The sequence below is a fragment of the Bos mutus genome, chromosome X (genome assembly GCF_027580195.1).
Source record: "Bos mutus isolate GX-2022 chromosome X, NWIPB_WYAK_1.1, whole genome shotgun sequence".
In the NCBI taxonomy this organism is placed as follows: domain Eukaryota; kingdom Metazoa; phylum Chordata; class Mammalia; order Artiodactyla; family Bovidae; genus Bos; species Bos mutus.
The window spans coordinates 81,750,076-81,772,967 of NC_091646.1; the positions used below are offsets into that span (position 1 = coordinate 81,750,076).

The window sequence follows — 22,892 nt, forward strand, 5'->3', positions numbered from 1 at the left end:
CTGTCTTACTTCACTCTGTATAATAAGCATCAGCTTCATCCACCTCATTAGAACTGACTCAAATGCATTACTTTTTATATTAACATTCTATTGTATATATGCACCAGATTCCTTATCCATTCATCTGCCTATGGATATCTAAGTTGCTTCCATGTCTTAGCAATTGTAAATAGTGCTGTAATGAACATTGGGGCACATGTGTCTCTTTCAATTCTGGTTTCCTCAGTGGGATTGCTGGTTCATATGGCAGTTCTAGTCTCAGTTTTTTAAGGAATCTCCACATTGTTCTCCATATTGGCTGTACCAGTTTGCATTCCCACCAACAGCATAAGTGCGTTCCCTTTTCTCCACACCATCTCCAGCATTTATTTTTTGTAGACTTTTTTTTAACTTAATTTTTTTTGATGGTGGCCATTCTGACTGGCATGAGATGATACTCATTGTGGTTTTGATGTGCATTTCTCTAATAATAAGTGATGTTGAATATCGTTTCATGTGTTTATTAGCCATCTGTATGTCTCCTTTGGAGAAATGTCTGTTTAGGTCTTTTTCCCACTTTTTGATTGAATTGTTTGTTTTTCTCGTATTGAGCTTCATGAACTGCTTGTATATTTTAGAGATTAATTCTTTGTCAGTTGTTTCATTTGCTATTATTTTCTCCCATTCTGAGGGCAGTCTTTCCACCATGCATATAGTTTCCTTCATTGTGCAAAAGCTTTTAAGTTTAATTAGGTCCCATTTTTTAACTTTTTTTTATATAAATTTCCATTTCTCTGGGAGTTGGGTCATAGAGGATCTTGCTGTGATTTGTGTCAGAGAGTATTCTGCGTATATTTTCCTCTAAGATATTTATAGTTTCTGGTCTTACATTTAGGTATTTAATCCATTTTGAGTTTATTTTTCTTTGTGGTATCAGAAAGTGTTCTAATTTCATTCTTTTATACATATTTAACCAATTTTCCCAGCACCACTTGATGATGGTCTTTTCTCCATTGTATATTTTTGCTTCCTTTGTCAAAGATAAGGTATCCAAAAAAAAAAAAAAGATAACGTATCCATAGATTTGTGGATTTATCTCTGGGCTTTCTATTTTATTCCATTTATTCTATATTTTTGTCTTAGTGCTAGTACCATACTCTCCTGATGACTGTAGCTTTGTAGTATATTCTGAAGTCAGGAAGATTGATTTCTCCACTTCCATTCATCTTTCAAAAGATTGTTCTGGCTATGCAAGGTCTTTTGTATTTCCATACAAATTGTGAAATTATTTGTTCCAGTTATGCAAAAAATACCATTGATACTTTGATAGGGATTGCATTGAATCTATAGATTGCTTTACATAGCATACTCATTTTCACTGTATTTATTCTTCCAATCCACAAACATGGTATATTTCCCCATATATTTCCATCGTCTTTGATTTCTTTCGTCAATGTTTTATGGTTTTCCATCTACAGGTCTTTTGTTTCCTTAGGTAAATTTATTCATAAGTATTTTATTCTTTTCATTGCCATGGTGAATGGAATATTTTCCATAATAATCTCTTTCTGATTTTCCATTGTTAATAAATAGAAATGCAACGGGTTTCTATGTATTAATTTTATATTCAGTGACTTTACTATATTCATTGATTAGCTCTGGTAATTTTCTGGTGGCCTCTTTTTTCTATGTAGAGGATCATGTCATCTACAAACAGTGAGTGTCTTATTTCCTCGTTTCCAATCTGGTTTCCTTTTATTTCTTTTTCATCTCTGTTTGCTCTGGCAAGGACTTCCAAAGCTATGCTGAATAGTAGTGGTGAAAGTGGGCACCCTTGTCTTGTTCCTGATTTTAGAGGAAATGCTTTCAAGCTTTTGCCATTGAAAATAATGTGTTTTTTTTGGTTGTTGTTGTTTTGGGGGGGTTTGTCGAATATGACTTTTAATCTGTTGAGATGTGGTCCTTCTGTGCCTACTTTCTGGAGAGTTTTTGTCATAAATGGGTGTTTAATTTGGTCAAAGGCTTCCTCTGTGTCTATTGGAATAAGCATATGGTTTTTATCTTTCAATTTGTTATATGGTGTATCACATTGATTTGTGTTTACTGAAGAATTCTTGAATCCCTGGAATAAAGCCCACTCAATCATGATGTATCCTCTTTTTAATATGTTGTTGGATTCTGTTTGCTAGAATTTTGTTGAGGATTTTTGCATCTATGTACATCAATGATATTGGCCTGTAACTGTCTTTTTTGTAATATCGTTGTCTGGTTTTGGTATCAGAGTGATGGTGGCCTCATAGTTCAGGAGTTTTCCTTCCTCTGCAATTTTCTGGAAGGAAAACACATTTCAGCAGGAAACATGTTAGTTCTTTAAATTTTTGGTAGAATTCACCAGTGAAACCATCTGGGCCTGAGCTTTTGTTTGTTAGAAGATCTTTTTTATAGTTTTGATTTCCATGTTTGTGATTGCTCTCTTCGTATTTTCTATTTCTTCCTGGTCCACTTATGGAAGGTTATACCTTTCTATGAATGTGTCCTTTTCTTCCAAGTTGGCCATTTTATCGGCATATAGTTGATCATAGTAGTCTCTTATGATCATTTGTATTTCTATGTTGTTTGTTGTAATTTCTCCATTTCCATTTCTAACTTTATTGAGTCTTCTCCCTTTTTTCTTGATGAGTCTGTCTAATGATTTGTCTATTTTATTTATCTTCTCAAAGAACCTACTTTTAGTCTTATTGATCTTGGCTATAGTCTTCTCTATTTCTTTTTCATTTATTTCTGCTATTTTTTTAAAATGATTTCTTTTCTTCTATGAATTTTGGTGGGTTTTTTTGGGGGGGGGTTCTTTTTCTAGTTGCTTTAAGTGTAAGATTAGTTTGTTTATTTGATGTTTCTCTTATTTCTTCAGGTAGGCTTATATTACTATGAACTTACATCTTAGCACTGCTTTTAATGAATCCCAGAGGTTTTGGGTTGTCGTGTTTTCATTATCATTTGTTTTTAGGCATATTTTGATTTCTGTTTTGATTTCTTCAGTGATCTGTTGGTTATTCATAAACCTGTTGTTTAGCCTGCATGTGTTTGTGTTTTTTATAATTTCTTTCCTGTAGTTGATATCTAATCTTATAGCACTGTGATCAGAACAGATGCTTGAAATGCTTTCAATATTTTTTTTGAATTTACCTAGGCTTGATTTGTGGTCCAGAATGTGATATATCCTGGAGAATGTTCCATGTGCACTTGAGAAAATGGTGAAATCCATTGTTTTGGGGTGCAATGCCCTGTAGATATCAAGTAGGTCCAAATGGTCTAATGTATCATTTGAAGCTTGTGTTTCCTTGGTGATTTTCTGTTTGGATGATCTGTCCATTAGTGTCATGCAGTATTAACGTCCCCCACTATTATTGGGTTACTGTCACTTTTCCCCTAATAGTTGTTACCTGTCCAGTTTCCCCAGCAGAACTAATTGAAGAGACTATCTTTGTGCCATTGTATATTTTTGCCTCCTTTGTCATAAATAAGTTATATATCTGTGTGTGGGTTTGTCTCTGGACTTACTACCTTGTTCCACTGGTCTATATTTCTGTTTTTGTTCCAGTACCATACTGTCTCCATGACTGTAACTTTCTTATATAGCCTGAAGTCAGGAAGGTTGTTTCCTCCAGCTCCATTCTCCTTTCTCAAGATTACTTTGTCTATTTGGGGTGTTTTGTGTTTCTATACGGAGAAGGCAATGGCACCCCACTCCAGTACTCTTGCCTGGAAAAGCCCATGAGTGGAGGAGCCTGGTGGGCTGCAGTCCATGGGGTTGCTAAGAGTCGGACACGACTGAGCGACTTCACTTTCACTTTTCACTTTCATCCATTGGAGATGGAAATGGCAACCTACTCCAGTGTTCTTGCCTGGAGAATCCCAGGGACGGGGGAGCCTGGTAGGCTGCCCTCTATGGGGTCGCACAGAGTTGGACACGACTGAAGCAACTTAGCAGCAGCAGCAGTGTTTCTATATGAATTGTGAAATTTATTTTTCTAGTTCTGTGAAAAATACCATTGGTAATTCCATAGGGGTTGCACTAAATCTGTTGATTTCATTTGGTAGTGTAGTCATACTCATAATATTGATTTTTCCAACACAGGAACATGGAATATCTCTTTGTCTGTTTATATTGTATTTGATTTCTATTATCAGTGTCTTATAGTTGTCTGTATATAGCTCTTTTGTCTCCTTAGGTAGGTTTATTCCTAGGTATTTTATTCTTTTTGTTGCAATGATAAAAGGGATTGATTTCTTAATTTCTCTTTCTGGCATTTCATTGTTAGTCTGTAGTAATGCAAGTTATTTCTGTGTATTGATTTTGTATACTGCTACTTTGCTAAATTCACTGATTAACTCTAGTAATTTTCTGAGAGTATCTTTCGGGTTTTCTAAGCATAGTATCATATTGTCTACAAGCAGTGAGACTTTTGATTCTTTTCTGATCTGGATTCCCTTTATTTCTTTTTCTCCTCTGATTGTCATGGCTAGGACTTCCAAAATTATGTTGAATAATATTAGTGAGAGTGAGTACCCTTGTCTTCTTCCTGATCTTAGATGGAATGCTTCCCGTTTTTCACTATTGAGAATAACATTTGCTGTGGGTTTATCATATATGGCCTTTATTATGTTTAGGTAGTTTCTTCTGTGTCCATTTTTGAAGAGTTGTTATCATAAATAGGTGTTGAATGTTGTAAAAATCTTTTTCTTCTTCAATTGAGATTATCATATGCTTTTTATCTATCACTTGTTAATATGGTGTATCACATTGACTTATTTGTGTATATTGAAGATTCCTTGCATCCCTAGGATAAACCTGACTTAATCATGGCATATGATCTTTTTAAAGTGTTGTTGAATTCTGTTTGTTAGAATTTTGTTTAAGATTTTTGCATCTATGTTCATCAGTGATATTGACCTGTAATTTTCTTTTTTGTGTTTTTTTCTGGTTTTGGTATTAGGGTGACATTGGCCTCGTAGAATGAATTTGGAAGTGTTTCTTCCTCTGCAAGTTTCTGGAAGAGTTATAGGAGGATAGGGATTAGCTCTTCTCTAAACAAGGTGAAAAGACAACCCTCAGGATGGGAGAAAATAATAGCAAATGAAACAACTGACAAAGATTTAATTTCAAAATATAAAAGCAGCTCATACAAATCAATACCAGAAAAACAGAGAACCCAATCAATAAGTGGGCAATAGACCTAAGCAGACATTTCTCCAAAGACATATAGATGGTTAGTAAACACATGAAAAGATTCTCAACATCGATTTATTAGAAAAATGTGAACCAAAACTACAATGAGATATAACCTGATGCTGCTTAGAATGACTATAAAAAAATTTACAAACAATAAATGCTGGAGAGGGCGTGGATAAAAGGGAACCCTCTTACACTGTTGGTGGAATTGTAAATTGATATAGCCACTTTGCAGAACATTATGGAGATTCCTTTAAAAATTAGGAATAAAAACACCTTATGACACAACAGTTCCCATACTAGGCATATACCCTGAGGAAACCAAAACTGAAAATGACAAATGTATCCCAATGTCATTGCAGCTCTAGTCACAGTAGCTAGAACATGGAACCAACCTCGATGTTCATCAATAGATGAATAGATATAGAAGCTGTGGTACAAAGATACAATAGAATATTACTCAGCCAGAAAAAGAAACACATTTGGGTCAGACCTAACGAGGTGGATGAACCTAGAGCCTATTATACAGAGTGAAGTAAGTCAGAAAGAGAAAAACAAATATCGTATAGTAACATATATATATGGAATCCAGAAAGATGGTACTGATGAACCTATCTGCAGAGCAGCAGTGGAGACATAGACATCAAGAATGGACTTATGGACACGACTCGGGGGAGAAAGGAAAGGGTTGAAGGTATTGACTGAGTAACATGAAAGCATACATTATAATATGTAAAATACTCAATTGAATTTTGCTTTATGACTCTGGAAACCAAAACTGGGGTTCAGTGACAACCAACAGGGGTGGGATGGGGAGAGAGATGGAAGAGATATTCAAGTGGGAGGGGACATGGATAAACCTATGAATGATTTATGCTGATGTTTGTTAGAAACCAATGCAATACTGTAAAGAAATTATCCTTCAATTAAAAATAAATACATTTTAAAAATAGTTGTTAGCATTTGCCTTATGTACTGAGGTGCTCCTGTGTTAGGTGCATATACATTTATAACTCTTATGTCTTCAAGGATTGATCCCTTGATCACTATGTAGATCTTTCTTTGTCTCTTTTAATGGTCTTTATCTGAAAGCCTGTTTTATCTGATATGATTATTGCTATTCCCACTTTCTTTTGGTCTCTATTTGCATGAAATATCTTTTTCCAGACCCTCACTTTCAGCCTGTATGTGGCCCTAGATTTGAGGTAGATCTCTTGTACACAGCATTTATAAGGGTCTTGTGTGTGTGTGTGTGTGTGTGTGTGTGTTTAATCAGTTTGTCCATTCTTTCTCACACACTAGTAAAGTAATGCTCAAAATTCTCCAAGTCAGGCTTCAACAGTACATGAACCATGATCTTCCAGATGTTCAAGCTGCTTTTAGAAAAGGCAGAGAAATCAGAGATCAAATTGCCAACATCCATTGGATTATCAAAAAAGCAAGAGAGTCCCAGAAACACATCTATTTCTGCTTAATTGACTATGTCAAATATCAAAGCCTTTGACTGTGTGAATCACCACAAACTGTGGGAAATCTTTAAAGAGATGGGACTACCAGACCACCTAACCTGCCTCTTGAGAAATCTGTATGCAGGTCAGGAAGAAACAGTTAGAACTGGACATGGAGTGACAGACTGGTTCTAAATAGGGAAATGAGTACATCAAGGCTGTATATTGTCACCCTACTTATTTAATTTATATGCAGAGTACATCATGAGAAACATTGGGCTGGATGAAGCACGAGCTAGAATCAAGATTGCTGGGAGAAATATCAATAACCTCAAATATGCAGATGACACCACCCTTATGGCAGAAAGCAAAGAAGAACTAAAGAGGCTCATGGTGAAAATGAAAGAGGACAGTGAAAATTTGGTTTAAAGCTCAACATTCAGAAAACTAAGAACATGGCATCTGTTCCCATCACTTCATGGGAAATAGATGGGTAAACAGTGGAAACAGTGACAGATTTTATATTTTGGGTCTCCACAATAACTGCAGATGGTGACTGCAGCCATGAAATTAAAAGACGCTTACTCCTTGGAAGGAAAGTTATGACCAACCTAGACAGCATATTAAAAAGTAGAGACATTACTTTGCCAACAAAGGTCCGTCTAGTCAAGGCTATGGTTTTTCCAGTGATCATGTATGGATGTGAGAGTTGGACTATAAAGAAAACTGAGCACCAAATAATTGATGCTTTTGAACTGTGGTGTTGGAGAAGACTCTTGAGAGTCCCTTGGACCACAAGAAGATCCAACCAGTCCATCCTAAATTAAATCAGCCCTGAATGTTCATTGGAAGGACTGATGTTGAAGCTAAAACTCCAATACTTTGGCCACCTGATGTGAAGAACTGACTCATTGGAAAAGAACCTGATGCTGGGAAAGATTGAAGGCAGGAGGAGAAGGGGACAACAGAGGATGAGATAGTTGGATGGCATCACCGACTCAATGGATATGAGTTTATGTAAATTCATGAGTTGAGTTGAGTTGGTGATGGACAGGGAGGTCTGACATGCTGCAGTCCATGGGGTCACACAGAGTCAGACATGACTGAGTGACTGAACTGAACTGTCCACTCTTTGTCTTTTGGTTGAATCATTTAACCCATTTGTGTTTAGGGTAATTATTGATAACTGTAATTCCATTACCATTTATTTGTTGTTTGGGGTTTATTTTTATAAACCTTTTCTGTGTTTCCTGCCTAAAGAAAATTCTTTAGCATTTATTGAAGAGCTGGTTTGGTGGTGCTGATTCTATCAGCTTTTGATTGTCTGTAAAGCTTTCGATTTTTCCTTCAAATCTGAATGAGATCCTTTTTGGGTAAAGTAACCTTGGTTGTAGGTTTTTCCCTTTCATCACTTTAAATATATCCTGACATTCCTTTCTGGCCTGAAAAGTTTTTGTTGAAAGACCAGCTTTTTCTTATCCCTATGGTGATCAACTTGTATGTTATTTGTTGTTTTTCCCTTGCTGGTTTTAATATTTGTTATTTGTGTGTGTGTGTGTGTGTGTGTGTGTGTTTAGTTTGATTAATATGTGTCTTGGGTATTTCCTCCTTGTGTTTATAAAAAATGGGACTCTCTTGACTTCTTGAACTTGGGTGGCTATTTCCTTCTGAAAGGTTGTTGCTGAACCATGAAAAGACCCTGGGATTCTTGGCCTCTGGAGGAGAAGAATTCCATCCGGGGCCAGAGACGAGGCTTGATCGCTCAGAGCTTTTGTGCAATAGAGTGTTATTAAAGTCTAAAAGGGATTCAAAAAGCTTCTGACATAGACATCAGAAGGGGGCAGAAAGAGTACCCCCTTGCTAGTGTTAGTAATGGAGTTATATACTCTCCAATTAGTTATTACAATGTATCAAAATAATGTCTGGAGCTTGTGAAGACCTCACTAGACCTACTCCCATACTTTACATTTTAAGATAACAGGATTAGCCTGAAGGTTTTTTCCCCAAGACTGTCCTCAAGCAGGATACATTATTGTTGTATAATCCTAAGGAATGTAGAGGGGAAAAAAAAAAGTTTTTACTTTCTTCCTCCTTAAGAATTCCAGACCCCTCTCTCCTTCGGGACCCCTGGACTTATCAACCTGCCTAGGAAATGACTCTCTCATTCCCCCCTTTTCTTTTAGAATTATGTTGCCAATGGAAAGGGGCATCAATTTCATTCCATAACTACTTCCTGCTGTTGAGGGGCATGGTCCCTAAATTGTTAAGCCAACATATTCTCCTAACCCTCATATTGAGGGTCTCTGATCTAGGGGACCCAAGTAATAGTTGGAGGAGGCTGTGGCACTCATAGGAGCTTGGACAACCATTTGTAACTTAAAAGCCTTCATGAGACTAGAAACAAATCCAATCGCAAAGTTATGGATTCAGGGAGCAAACAGCAAAAACAGAACAATCAGAATTATTGTAATTAAGATGGTTTTCCACCATGAGGGACTAGTTGCCATCTCCCAAAGTGAGGCAATTGAGGCTTCAGGAGTATCCATAGCCTCAATCATCTTGTTCATATGTTTAGTAAAATGAATAACATTAGTGCTCATATCAGGTATATATGTACAGCATTGGGTATGAATAATGGCACAAGTTCCTCTTTGTGCAGCTATCAGAATATCTAAAGCCAATCTGTTTTGTAAGACCACCTTTCTAATTTGTGCTTGTTCGGCATTAAGAGCTGAAATAGCTTTTTGAGAATCTTGTAATGCCTGTTGAGTAAAATTAGTCAAACCATCCACTTGTAGCATAACATCTGTAGTTCCCAGAGAGGGAACAAATACTGTAGCCAAATAATCATACCAGTGAAATGCAGAACTTGCCCACTGAGTTTTAAAGTGTGGTAAATTAGCAGGCTTTTTTGGGGAAACCCTGAAAATATAAAGCCATGAGTAAAAGCTAGACCTAGGGTGCATCTCCCTATCCAACCAGGGGGAAGCCATGCCCATAGGTAAGAGCCACATATTCAATAGGTCCCATTTGGAGCAAGTCAGCATGACTGAGATATCCAGTCCCAATCAGTGCCTGGCCAGACAAAGGGAGGACCTGAATTGGGGTGGGAAAACACGGGAATGATTACACTGTATATTTCCTGAGGCAGAAATCCCAAGTGTTTCCAATCATTATAATTAAGTTGTTGACTAAGTTCTGGGGGTGGCTCTATTTGTTCCCAGCATATAGGGGCAGTAGATATTAGATGTCCTTTTTCAGGAGTTAACCATATAACCCCATCCCGTATTTGATAAACATTAGGTATTAAAAAAAAAAAAAAAAAACCATTAAATCTAGACCCATTTACCTTATGTGTAATGAAATAGTCATTAAACTGAGACAATGTATAATCAAAATTAAAAGTCACGTTATGTCCATAGTTAAAGTACAAAGTGTTGCACCAGTCCATCTTAGGGTTGTTAGATATCATCAGTTTAAGAAGAGGCATCTCATGAGATTGTTGTTGAAGGTATTTGCAGACTTGGAGAAGGTCTTTTCCTTGAAGTGGAGATGTCCACCATGGGAAGCCTTCCACTGATGAAGAGGGGAGCACTCGCAGACCCAGCAGTTAGACCAATTGTGGAATGCAGCGTAGGAGTGAGCCCAGGACAGGAAGGCATTGTCTTGAGGATCAAATGGCAGACTCAGGATTTTTGGAGTCAGCAGAAGTAGACTCACATAGATTATCAGGCCCATCTGAAAAGTACAAAGTCAGAGCATAGAAAGTAAAGACATAAAATGACACCACTTAGTTCTGGTCAGTTCTTAACTCGAGTGTGATGCACCCACGAATCAATTCCTGGCACTTTGACAGCTGTGGAAGAAGAAAGAATAACCTGGTAAGGGCTTTCCCAGAGGGGCTGGAGGGATTGGTCCCCAGATCCCAATGTTTTTATCAGGACCTCTGTTCCTGGCTCAAATAGAGGCTTGCTTGACTCAGACTCTGGGTCAGGAGTCCTCTCCCAGAGTTCTGTTAATGCCGGTTGAAAAGCTGAGAGCTGAGTTACATAACTAGTTAATTCCAAGGCTTCAGGGTCTATAACAATGTCTGTATGTAAGAAAGGCCTTCCATAAATACATTCAAAGGGGGACAGTCCCTCCTTTTGAGGGGCAGTTTGAGCCCTCATTAAAGCTATGGGTAGAACTTTAATCCAATTGTCCTGCGTCTCTTGAGCTAATTTGTGCAGATGTCTTTTGATAATGTCATTAGCCTTTTCAACCTTTCCTCAGGATTGGGGTCTCCAGGAACAGTGTAAGTGATATTCCATTCCTAGAGCTTTAGATAACCCCTGAGTTACAGCAGCTTTAAATGTGGAGCCATTGTCACTCTGAAGGCTCCATGGCAGCCCAAACCTATGGATAATTTCATGGATTAAAATCTTTATAACCTCCTTAGCCTGTTCACTACTACAGGGAAAGACCTCAATCCATCCAGTAAAAGTATCCACCCAAATTTGTAAGAATATCCATTAGCTTTTGGCATATGAGTAAAATCAATTTCCCAGTCATCTCCAGGATATTTTCCACTTCGTTGTAATCCATATTTTGCTAGCTTTCCAGTCTCTGGGTTATTTTTCTGACAAACCTCAGAGTTTTTAATAATATTCTTTAAAGTTTTCATTACATTTTTACCGTCAGACAAATGAGAAGCCATCTGGTAAGTACTCTCTGCACCCAAATGAAAACTCTGGTGTAAACCCGTAAGAATTTTCCACTGAGCATTTTCAGGAATTATTAATCGTCCATCTTCCGACTGTAACCATCTTTTATCAGTAATCTTTGCTCCTCTTTTCTCATATCTTTCTAATTTTTCCTCAGTATATTGTGGTTTTTCCTGTTCCACAGGACCTGTCTAGATCAAAGGCCTCTGCAGTGAAGGGGTTTTGTAAAGTTCCGCTTTTCTGGCTTGACAGTCACCCAGTTGATTACCTTCGGCTACTTTACACCCATCCCTGTTGTGCCCTTTGCAATGCATAACAGCTACTTCTTTGGGACAATATATAGCAGTTAAAAGTCTCTTGATCTCTCTGAAATGTTTATTAGGTTCTCCTGTTGCTGTTTTAAACTGTCTTTCTTTCCATATTGCAGCATGAGCATGTAAAGTCAAAATAAGCATACTTAGAATCAGTGTAGATATTTACTCACTCCCCTTTACTTAACTCTAGACCTCAGGTCAGAGCCACAAGCTCCACTAACTGAGCACTGGTTCCCTGGGGGAGAGATTTTGCTTCCAAACCTGTTCAGCAGTCACCACGGGGTAACCTGCTTTACACTTTCCATCCCGCAAAAGAACTGCCATCTGTAAATATTTCCATGTCAGGGTTGTCTAATGGGGTATCCATTAGATCTTCCTGAGCTACATAGTTTAAAGTTAGAAATTGGGAGCAATCATGATCAGGTGTTTCATTTTCCTTCTCAGGAAGGAAAATGGCAGGATTTAAATTTCCACAAACTTTAAGCTTAGTTACTGGCCCTTTTAGCAACAATGACTGATATTTAAGAAGCCTACTGTCTGTCATCTAAATATTAACTTTAGAATTTAAGATGCCACTCACATCATGAGAAGTCAGTACAGTGAGGTATCATCCATTAATTATTTTAAAGCTTCAGGTGTTAATAAAGCCATTGCCCCAATTACTCTTAGACAGTGGGGCCACCCGCATGATATTACATCTAATTCTCTGCTTAGATAAGCAATAGGTTGCTGGTGAGGCCCTCGGGATTGTGTCAAAACTCCTAAGGCCATACCCTTTCTTTCAGTGACAAATTAAATTCTGACCCTGTGGGCAAGCTCAAAGCAGGAACTTGCAGGACAGCAGTCTCAAGAACCTTAAAAGCCTTTTGAATATCTGAAGACCAAATCAGTTTGTTGGTTTGGGCCTGCTGAGTTTCAGCTATAAGTTTATATAAAGGCCAGGCAAGTTCCCCATAACCTGGAATCCAAATGTGACAGTAGCCTGTGATTCCCCAAAATCCTTTCAATTGCCTTTTACTCATAGGTAGGGGATGATTTAGTATAGGTTTAATTCTCTCGGGGCCTATAGCCTTAGTCCCTTCTGATATGATTAGGTGCAGGTTATATAACATTTTGTTGACAAAGCTGAGCCTTTTCTCTCGATGCCTTGTAACTGAAGCCTGCCAGAAAATTTAAGAAATCTTCTGAGGCTTGTGAACAAGCTTCCTCTGTCTCAGCACAGAGCAAAATATCATCTACATATTGTAACACCACCATTTCAGAGCTATTAAAGTTTTGTAGATCCCATGACAAATTTTGTCCAAATAAGTAAGGACTGTCACAAAATCCCTGGGGCAAAACTGTCCAGGTTAACTGAGAAGCTGGCTCCGTAGGGTCCTCAAAGGCAAATAGAAATTGACTTTCCTCCGCCAAAGGCACTGAATAGAAGGCATCTTTCAAATAAATTTACTGAGAAATATTTGGCTCTTTCAGGAAATTCAGACAATAGAGTATAAGGATTAGGCACCATGGGGTATAAAGGAACTGCTGCTACTGCTGCTAAGTCGTTTCAGTCGTGTCCAACTCTGTGCGACCCCATAGACAGCAGCCCACCAGGCTCCCCCATCCCTGGGATTCTCCAGGCAAGAACAGTGGAGTGGGTTGCCATTTCCTTCTCCAACGCATGAAAGTGAAAAGTGAAAATGAATTTGCTCAGTCGTGTCAGACTCTTAGCAACCCCATGGACTGCAGCCTACCAGGCTCCTCCACCCATGGAATTTTCCAGGCAAGAGTACTGGAGTGGGTTGCCATTGCCTTCTCCAGTAAAGTAACTACAGCCTCATTTATGATTTGTAAATCTTGAACTAGTCTCCGTTTACCATTTGATTTCTTTATACCCAAAATAGGAGTGTTGCATGGACTGTTACTGGGAATTAATAGCCCCTGCTGCTCTAAATTCTCAATGATGGGTTTTAACCCTTCCTTAACCTCAGGTTTCATTGGATACTGCTTCTTATGTGAAATAAGTGCGGGTCTTTGAGCTTGACAGTTACAGGAATAGCATTTTCTTCTCGACCCACAGATTTTCTGTCAGCCCATACTCTAGGATTTACATTTTGTTCAATTAAAGGGAGAGAAAGGGAAGGCTCCATATTCATGAAAACAGAGGCATGGACCTTGCTCAGTATATCCCTCCCCAAAAGGGGTGAGGGAGACCCTGGCACAATCAGAAACTCATGTGAAAATAGGACAGAGTCCCAGTCACAACTTACAGAAGAACTGAATTAATACCTTTTTTGCTTCTACAGATAGTCCCATTATGGAAGTGGATTGGGAACAAAGTGGGCCAGGGGCTTCAGTAAGCACAGAGTAAGTTGCCCCAGTGTCTAAAAGGAAATCAATGGATTGGCCTCCCACAGTTATTAATACCCAGGTTTCTTCAGGTGTAATTAGGATGGGAGCTTGTGTGGGGACCCCAGGAACCTTCAGTCCTGATTGTCTTGAGAGTCCAACCCCTGAAACCTACGCCTCTGGGGGAAGTCTCTCTTCCAGTGTGGTCCTTTGCAGATGGAACATGGAGCCGGGGGCAGGTTAGATGCCTGAGGGCAATCCCTCTTGAGGTGCCCCTCCTGTCCAGAGTAATAGCAAGCCCATCCTTTTCGACCTAGGTCCCTCTGGGCATTTTTCTCAGGCTGTTTATGGTTCTCATAGCCACTGAGAGGGCTTCCACCTGTTCCTTTGTCTTTTTCTGCCTTTCTTTCTTTTCCTCATATTCCCTACCATAATAGACTGTCTGAGCCAGTTGTAACAGATTATCTAAAGACTGATTTGGTCCATATGCCCATTTTAACACCTTATAGCGGATATCTGGGGCTAACTGAGTGAGAAATCTATCTTTTAAGATCACTTTTCCCTCTTCACTTTCGGGATCAATCTCAATGAAACTGTGAAGGGCTTCCTTCAGTCTATCTAGGAATTTACCAGGACCTTCCTTCTCCTACTGTTCTATGTTTGCCAACTTGGAATGTAAGGCCCATGAATCAAAGGTCCATGAATCAAAGGCAAATTGGAAGTGGTCAAACAGGAGATGGCAAGAGTTAACATCAACATTCTAGGAATCAGCGAACTAAAATGGACTGGAATGGGTGAATTTAACTCAGATGACCATTATATCTACTACTGTGGGCAGGAATCCCTTATAAGAAATGGAGTAGCTATCATAGTCAACAAAAGAGTCTGAAATACAGTACTTGGATGCAACTCAAAAACAACAGAATGATCTCTGTTCATTGCCTAGGCAAACCATTCAATATCACAGTAATCCAAGTCTATGCCCCAACCAGTAACACTGAAGAAGCTGAAGATGAATGGTTCTATGAAGACCTACAAGACCTTTTAGAACTAACACCCAAGAAAGATGTCCTTTTCATTATAGGGGACTGGAATGCAAAAGTAGGAAGTCAAAAAACACCTGGAGTAACAGGCAAATTTGGCCTTGGAATATGGAATGAAGCAGGGCAAAGGCTAATAGAGTTTTGCCAAGAGAATGCACTGCTCATAGCAAACACCCTCTTCCAACAGCACAAGAGAAGACTATACACATGGACATCACCAGATAGTCAACACTGAAATCAGATTGATTATATTCTGTGCAGCCAAAGATGAATAACCTCTATACAGTCTGCAAAACAAGAACAGAAGCTGACTGTGGCTCAGATCATGAACTCATTGCCAAATTGAGACTTAAATTGAAGAAATTTGGGAAAACCACTAGACCATTCATGTATGACCTAAATCAAATCCCTTATGATTATACAGTAGAAGTGAGAAATAGATTTAAGGGACTAGATATCATAGACAGATTGCCTGATGAACTATGGACAGAGGTTCATGACATTGTACAGGAGACAGGGATCAAGACCATCCCCATGGAAAAGAAATGCAGAAAAGCAAAATGGCTGTCAGAGGAGGCCTTACAAATAGCTGAGAAAAGGAGAGAAGCCAAAATCAAAGAAAAGGAAGGATATACCCGTTTGGATGCAGAGTTCCAAAGAATAGCAAGGAGAGATAAGAAAGCCTTCCTTGGTGATCAGTGCAAAGAAATAGAGGAAAACAACAGAATGGGAAAGACTAGAGATCTCTTCAAGAAAATTAGACACACCAAGGGAACATTTCATGCAAAGATGGGCTCAATAAAGGACAGAAAATTTATGGACCTAACAAAAGCAGAAGATATTGAGAAGAGGTGGCAAAAATACACAGAAGAACTGTACAAAAAAGATCTTCATGACCCAGATAATCACGAGGTTTGATCACTCACCTAGACCCAGACATCCTGGAATGTGAAGTCAAGTGGGCCTTAGAAAGCATCACTATGAACAAAGCTAGTGGAGGTGATGGAATTCCAGTTGAGCTATATCAAATCCTAAAAGATGATGCTGTGAAAGTGCTGCATGCAATATGCCAGCACATTTGGAAAGTGCAGCAGTGGCCACAGGACTGGAAAAGGTCAGTTTTCATTCCAATCCCAAAGAAAGGCAATGCCAAAGAATGATCAAACTACTGCACAATTGCACTCATCTCACATGCTAGTAAAGTAATGCTCAAAATTCTCCAAGCCAGGCTTCAGCAATACATAAACCATGAACTTCCAGATGTTCACACTTGTTTTAGAAAAGGCAGAGGAACCAGAGTTCAAATTGCCAACATCTGCTATATCATTGAAAAAGCAAAAGAGTTCCAGCGAAACATCTATTTCTGCTTTATTTACTATGCCAAAGCCTTTGACCGTGTGGATCACAAGAAACTGTGGAAAATTCTGAAAGAAATGGGAATACCAGACCACCTGACCTGCCTCTTGAGAAACCTGTATGCAGATCACGAAGCAACAGTTAGAATTGGACATGGAACAAAAGACTGGTTCCAAATAGGAAAAGGAGTACATCAAGCCTGTATATTGTCACCCTGCTTATTTAACTTGTATGCAAAGTACATCCAGAGAAATGCTGAGCTGGAAGAAGCACAAACTGGAATCAAGATTGCCAGGAGAAATATCAATAAACTCAGATATTCAGATGGCACCACCCTTATGGCAAAAAGTTAAGAGGAACTAAAAAGCCTCTTGATGAAAGTGAAAGAGGAGAGTGAAAAAGTTGGCTTAAAGCTCAACATTCAGAAAACGAAGATCATGGCGTCTGGTCCCATCACTTCATGGGAAATAGATGGGGAAACTGGAAACAGTGGCTGACTTTATTTTCTTGAGCTCCAAAATCACTGTAGATGGTGATTGCTGTCATGAAATTAAAAGACACTTACTCCTTGGAAGGAAAGTTATGACCAACCTAGATAGCATATTCAAAAGCAGAGACATTACTTTGTCAACAAAGGTCTGTCTAGTCAAGGCTATGGTTTTTCCAGTGGTCATGTATGGATGTGAGAGTTGGACTGTGAAGAAAGCTGAGTGCTGAAGAATTGATGCTTTTGAACTGTGGTGTTGGAGAAGACTCTTGAGAGTCCCTTGGACTGCAAGGAGATCCAACCAGTCTATCCTAAAGGAGATCAGTCCTGGGTGTTCATTGGAAGGACTGATGCTGAAGCTGAAACTCCAGTACTTTGGCCACCTCATGTGAAGGGTTGACTCATTGGAAAAGACCCTGATGCTGGGAGGGATTTGGGGCAGGAGGAGAAGGGGACGACCTAGGATGAGATGGCTGGATGGCCTCACTGACTCGATAGACATGAGTTTGGGTAAACTCCGGGAGTTGGTCATTGATAGGAGGCCTGGCATGCTGCAATTCATGGGGTTGCAAAGAGTCGGACATGATTGAGTGACTGAAGTGAATTGAACTGAAGGGCTTAACTCGTGCTGGCCTGAGTCCTTCATGAATACATCTGACAAAATAACTCTGATCCCATCTTCTTTTAGCCATGTTATAATCCCAATCTGTTTCTATAGTTGGGACCACCCGATTCCCAGTGGCGAGGGTGGCTATCTCGTCCTCCCTCTTCCCTAATGATTCAAAACCAAGCCTTTCATCTCCATAAGCAACCACTTTTTCCAAAACTCTACTTTTTGAGTCAGGAGTCAGTGTTTGTCCCAAGATATACATCACATCCTTCCAAGTAAGGTCATAAAGCAGGGTAACACCTTTAAAAGCTCTAATATATTTTTCCAGGTATTCTAAATAGTCTCCCAGATCCTCCTTGATTCTCTGTATTTCTTGATAAGAAAAGGGCTTATTAACTCTCATAGACTGATTATTTCTCCTGGTGGGTGCTTCATAAAGACGCAACAGCTGTTCCTCAGCCTCTCTGGCTTTTCTGCACATATGATCCCAAGGATATATTGGAGAAACCTGCTTTACTTTATCTCTTTGCCTCCTGTCCTCCATCTCATCTCTTACTTCAGTGGTCTGAGTTTCTATTGAAACCGGAGTAGTCTGAGGTTGTACTGAGACAGGAGTTGTTAGGACCTCTACTTTGGCAGTTTGAATCTCACTTTGGGTTTTTACGGAGACCAAGGCAACCCTTCTTGTTGGGGGCGGGGGGTGTTCTCTGGCTTCCAGTTTGCCTAGTTTGGAGCCCCGGGTACAGAGGCAAAGTAGGACAGGAAGGAGCTGAAGGTGTCACACCCAAATCTATACCCTTAGGACATAAGTCTGGCATATTTCACAGAGAGAAAAAGGGAAACACATATGCTACTTCTACCCATTTTCCTTGTTTTCTATAGAACCGGTCTAATTGTAAAACAGTATTATACTTAAGAGACCCTCCAACTGTCCATCGTTCACCATCCTCTGGTGGGTACTTCAGCCATGCAGTATCATATAGCAGGTGTGTCTTCTTTAAGCCCTGGGGATCAAATATATCCCAGTTTTTCCAGATACAGTTCAAAGGAGTGAGGGTGGAATTGTTAGCTCCCATGTGTAAGACAGAAAAGAAGCGACCAGCACCATCTTTCTACTGGAGGCATCCCTCCCTGCTCCAGTTGGGGGTGTAGAAAGACTTTACACCAAAGCTTTTCTTTCCTGGTCAGACTCAGTCTATCCCTTACCGACTCAGGTGCCGTACTCATCCCTCCCGGCTCTACCACTGAGATGGGGTGGGGATGCACCGGGGGTAGACCTGATGGCATCTCTGACTGACGTCCAGCTCCTTACCATTAAAACCTTGCTTGCCTCTGATGCCACCCAGGATGCAATCAGAGTAGCCTTCCAAAATGCCTCCCAGGCTAAGAGTGCTGCGGGAAACAAACATTCATCACATGAGTGCCTGTGAACGATCCTGAGTATATTCCTGACCACAATAAGACCGGTATGAACATAAAACTGAGATGTTCCTTCCAAGCGTCACCACACCAGTATAAGAGCCTCCTCTGGTCCACTAAGAGTCAGCATTATCAGAGGAAAAAACCCCATTGTAGTTCCAATCTGAGTAACCTTTAACCTCAGAGATGCTCTTGTAGCTAGAGCTCCATCTAATTTCTGAACTTTTGATTCCTAGTGAGGCTAGGCACTTCCTGACTACCAATCCAAGTTTGGGACCTAAGTCAAAGTACACAGTAACAGGATAGAACACAAGTCCCTTGAAAGTCTATGATCTGACAGATTAGGTTAGTACTTCTAATTCTTAAGGAGTTATGAGATGGTCAAAGAGACCAAAAATTTTGACCAAGAAAGGAGAGTTCGGTCCACACGCTTTACCCATTTCTGGCCGGTCCCCAAAGGAGACATTGGGTGCCTCTTGGCATTGGCAGGTCAGTATAAACCCCCAACAGGTTTCTGCCATAAGCCGTATGAGGTCACCATGGAACCTCAGAGCAGGGCTTCTCACTTCCTTCATGCAGGATGTGTCATTCATTCACACAAGCACACCGTAGAGTTAGTAAAGTACAGCAGAAAACGAGTTCACTACAAGAACAAAGAACTAGAGCTCCAAGCATCCTTACCTTGTCTTGAAGAATCCCTGACGAGCCCCCAAGATGCAAGATTGTTGCTGAACCATGAAAAGATGCTGGGATTCTTGGCCTCTGGAGGAGAAGAATTCAATCTGGGGCCAGAGACGAAGCTTGATCACTCAGAGCTTTTGTGCAATAGAGTTTTATTAAAGTATAAAAGAGATAGAGAAAGCTTCTGACATAGACATCAGAAGGGGGCAGAAAGCGTACCCTCTTGCTAGTGTTAGCAATGGGGTTATATATCTCCAATTAGTTATTACAATAAATGAAAAGAATGTCTGGAGGTTGTCAAGACCTGACTAGACCTACCCCCATAATTTACATTTTAAGATAACAGGATTAGCCAGAAAGTTTTTTCAGAGACTGTTCTCAAGCAGGATACATTATTGTTATATAATCCTAAGGAATGTAGGGGGGCGGGGTTTGTCCTTTCTTCCTCCTTGAGAATTCCAGACCCCTCTGTCCTAGGGGACGCCTGGACTTCTTATCAACCTGCCTAGGAAATGACTCTCTCACTTCCCCATTTTGGAAAAGCGTTTGACTGTTATCTCCTCAAATATTTTCTCATGCCCTTTCCTTTTGTCTTTTACTTCTGGGATGCCTATAATTAAAAATTTGGGGCACTTAACATTGGCCCAGAGATCTCTGAGATGGTGCCATTTCTTTTTCTTCTTTTTTATTTTTTCCACTCTGCTTCATTTATTTCCATCATTCTATCTTCCAGCTCACTTATCCACTCTTCTGCCTCAGTTACTCTACTCTTGTTTCCTTCCAGAGTGTTTTTAATCTCAGTTTTGTAATGTTCATTGCTGATTGACTGTTCTTTATTTCTTCTAAGTCCTTGTTAAACATTTCTCGCATCTTCTCAATCCATGTCTAGTCTCTTTATCTATATCTCCATTTTGTTTTCAAAATTTTGGATCATCTTTACTATGATTATTCTGAATTCCTTTTCAGGTAGACTTCCTAACTTCTCATATTTTGTTTGGTTTCATGGGTTTTTATCATATTCATTCACCTGCTGGATATTTCTCTGCTTTTTATTTTATTTAGTCTCCTGTGTTTGGAGTCTCCTTTCTGCAGGCTGCAGGGTCATAGTTCCTCTTAACTGTAGAGTCTGCTTCCTGTGGGCGGGGTTGGGCCAATGGCTTATGAAGGTTTCCTGGTTGAGGAAACTTGTGTCTGTGTTCTGATGAATGGAGCTGGATCTCGTGTCTCTGGATGGCAGTGCAGTATCCAGTAGCAAGATATGGTGTGTCTATGGGTTCGGTATGGCTTTGGGAAGCCTGTCTGTTAGTGTTCAGGGTTGTGTTCCTGTTCTGATAGAGGATTAGCATGGGATGTCATACACTGGAGCTTGCTGCCTCTTGAGTGGAGCTTTGTCTCTCTGTAGCTGTGGAGGCCTTTGGGTGCACTCTCATTTATTAATGTTCCCTGGGGTCAGGATTTCTATGATGATCAAACATTTTGGAGTTGTGCTTCCTGCCACTGGATTTCGGGCACCACCTTTTACAGTAGCATCAAGACTTGTCTATCCACATAACACGGAAGATAAAACCCCTCGTTTAATGCTGAAGCAACTCTCCACAGCCAGGAACACCCAAAAAGTTTCACAGTTATATAGTGAAGAGAAGAGAGAGGAAGGAAAAAGAGGTAACCAGGAGGAGAAAAGGGAGCATCAAAAGAGAAGAGAGCAATCAAGCCCATAATCAAATCCTTAAGTGAAAATGGATACTAAAAATTACACTCTTAAAGATCCAAAATTGGTAACAAAAGTTCAAAAAGCAAAAATTAAAAACCTAGAACAAACGTTAGACTCTCAAAAGTACAATGCAATACAAAAAAAAAATCAAAATTAAAAATAGGAAATTTATTTAACAAATAAGAGTTTTTTAAAAAGGTAAAAGTAGGCTATGAAAAAGAGAAGTTAAAGGAGTAATAACCATAATAAGATGGTATGAGGAAATAAAGAAAAAGAAGAGGGGAAGAGGAGGGAGGGGAAAGGGAAAGAAAATGAATAAAAATTTAAACAAATTTTAAAAATAATTAAAAAAATGTGCACCATGGGTGATTCATGTCAATGTATGGCAAAAACCACCACAATATTGTAAAGAAATTATCCTCAAATTAAAATAAATTGATTAATTATAAAATAATATATATTTTTTTCATTTTAGAGGATGGGGTAGGATATATATAATGTTAGTTAAATGAATGTTGGTCTGTTTTCTGTTTTCCTCCTATAGTCATGTTACCTACTCTGAAGGTCCTCCGGTATATCTAGAAATGTCTCTGGAGCTCTTCTGGGCAGTGTGGAATCAGTTCAGTGTCAGATATTCCCTTGTTCTGGCTTGTACTTGTTCTGAAAGTCTACAGTTTCCCCTCAAATGCAGTCTCAGTTTAACTGCAAGATCTAATCTGTTGCACCTGCCATTTCTGGGGCAGTTCCCCCTTCTTTACTTTGCTTAGGTTGGCCTCATCTGGTTGCAAGTCTGTCTTCTATGTCTGATCTCCACTATGACACAAAGGAGCAAAAATGGCTTCTTAATTTGGGCTCACTTCCTCAGTTGTGCTGTGGAGAGGGAGGAACACTGCAAACAAACCGCTGGTGTGTGGGGGGAGTACTTACAGTAGATGCACAACACAGGGGTTTTCACAGCCCAAGGCACTGTACACTTCCAAGGTCTAATCCACTCAGGCTCCTGGGTGCACCATAAGGGCACAGTCCCAGGTGGGCCATGCATCTCCTCACTCGCAGCAGATATGAGGTGTCCAGTATGCCAGGAAGACCTGGGTAGTGACTGGTAGTCCCCTTAGAGCTTGGTAGGAGATGCAGTCTCTGGGGCCAAGATTGCAGTGGCCCATTCGTCTTCTACCTCTCACTATCATGTGCCTGCCTCTCTGCCTCTGAAAGAAAAGAAAAGAAAAAAAGTGAAGTCCCTAAATTGTGTCTGACTCTTTATGATCCCATGGATCTCCCACCAGACTCCTCTGTCAATGGAATTTTCCAGGCAGGAGTACTGGAGTGGGTTGCCATTTCCTTCTCCAAAAAGGGCCATAAATGTCAGCTGGCTCACTATCCTTTGATATTCTTTAGGGTGTGATTCTTTGTTCTGTGACTGCACCAGGGGCAGAGTGCTGCCTTCCTGCAGGAATGGTCCTTTGTTTTGCAGGAATCATCCTTTGTTTTTCTTTGTTTCTCTGGTGATCCCATGGTTTGGATTTTCTCTGTTCTGTCTGTGCTGTGTCACATTAGTCCCCTCAGAGTGTTTTCACAGC

General features: G+C 39.8%; 1 protein-coding gene across 4 annotated transcripts in view; it reads left to right on the forward strand.

The window, feature by feature from the left end:
- The window catches only part of KLF8 (KLF transcription factor 8), a 353,812-nt gene that overhangs the window by 266,956 nt on the left and 63,964 nt on the right, over window positions 1–22,892 (forward strand). The window contains exon 6 of one of the 4 annotated variants that reach the window (XM_070365874.1): window positions 4,977–5,995. The exons of the other annotated variants lie outside the window; for them this stretch is intronic. Coding sequence (XP_070221975.1) covers window positions 4,977–4,981 — 5 coding nt within the window. The 3' untranslated portion in view covers window positions 4,982–5,995. Of the gene's footprint in view, window positions 1–4,976; window positions 5,996–22,892 lie in introns of those variants that run through there. 4 annotated transcript variants of the gene reach the window in all.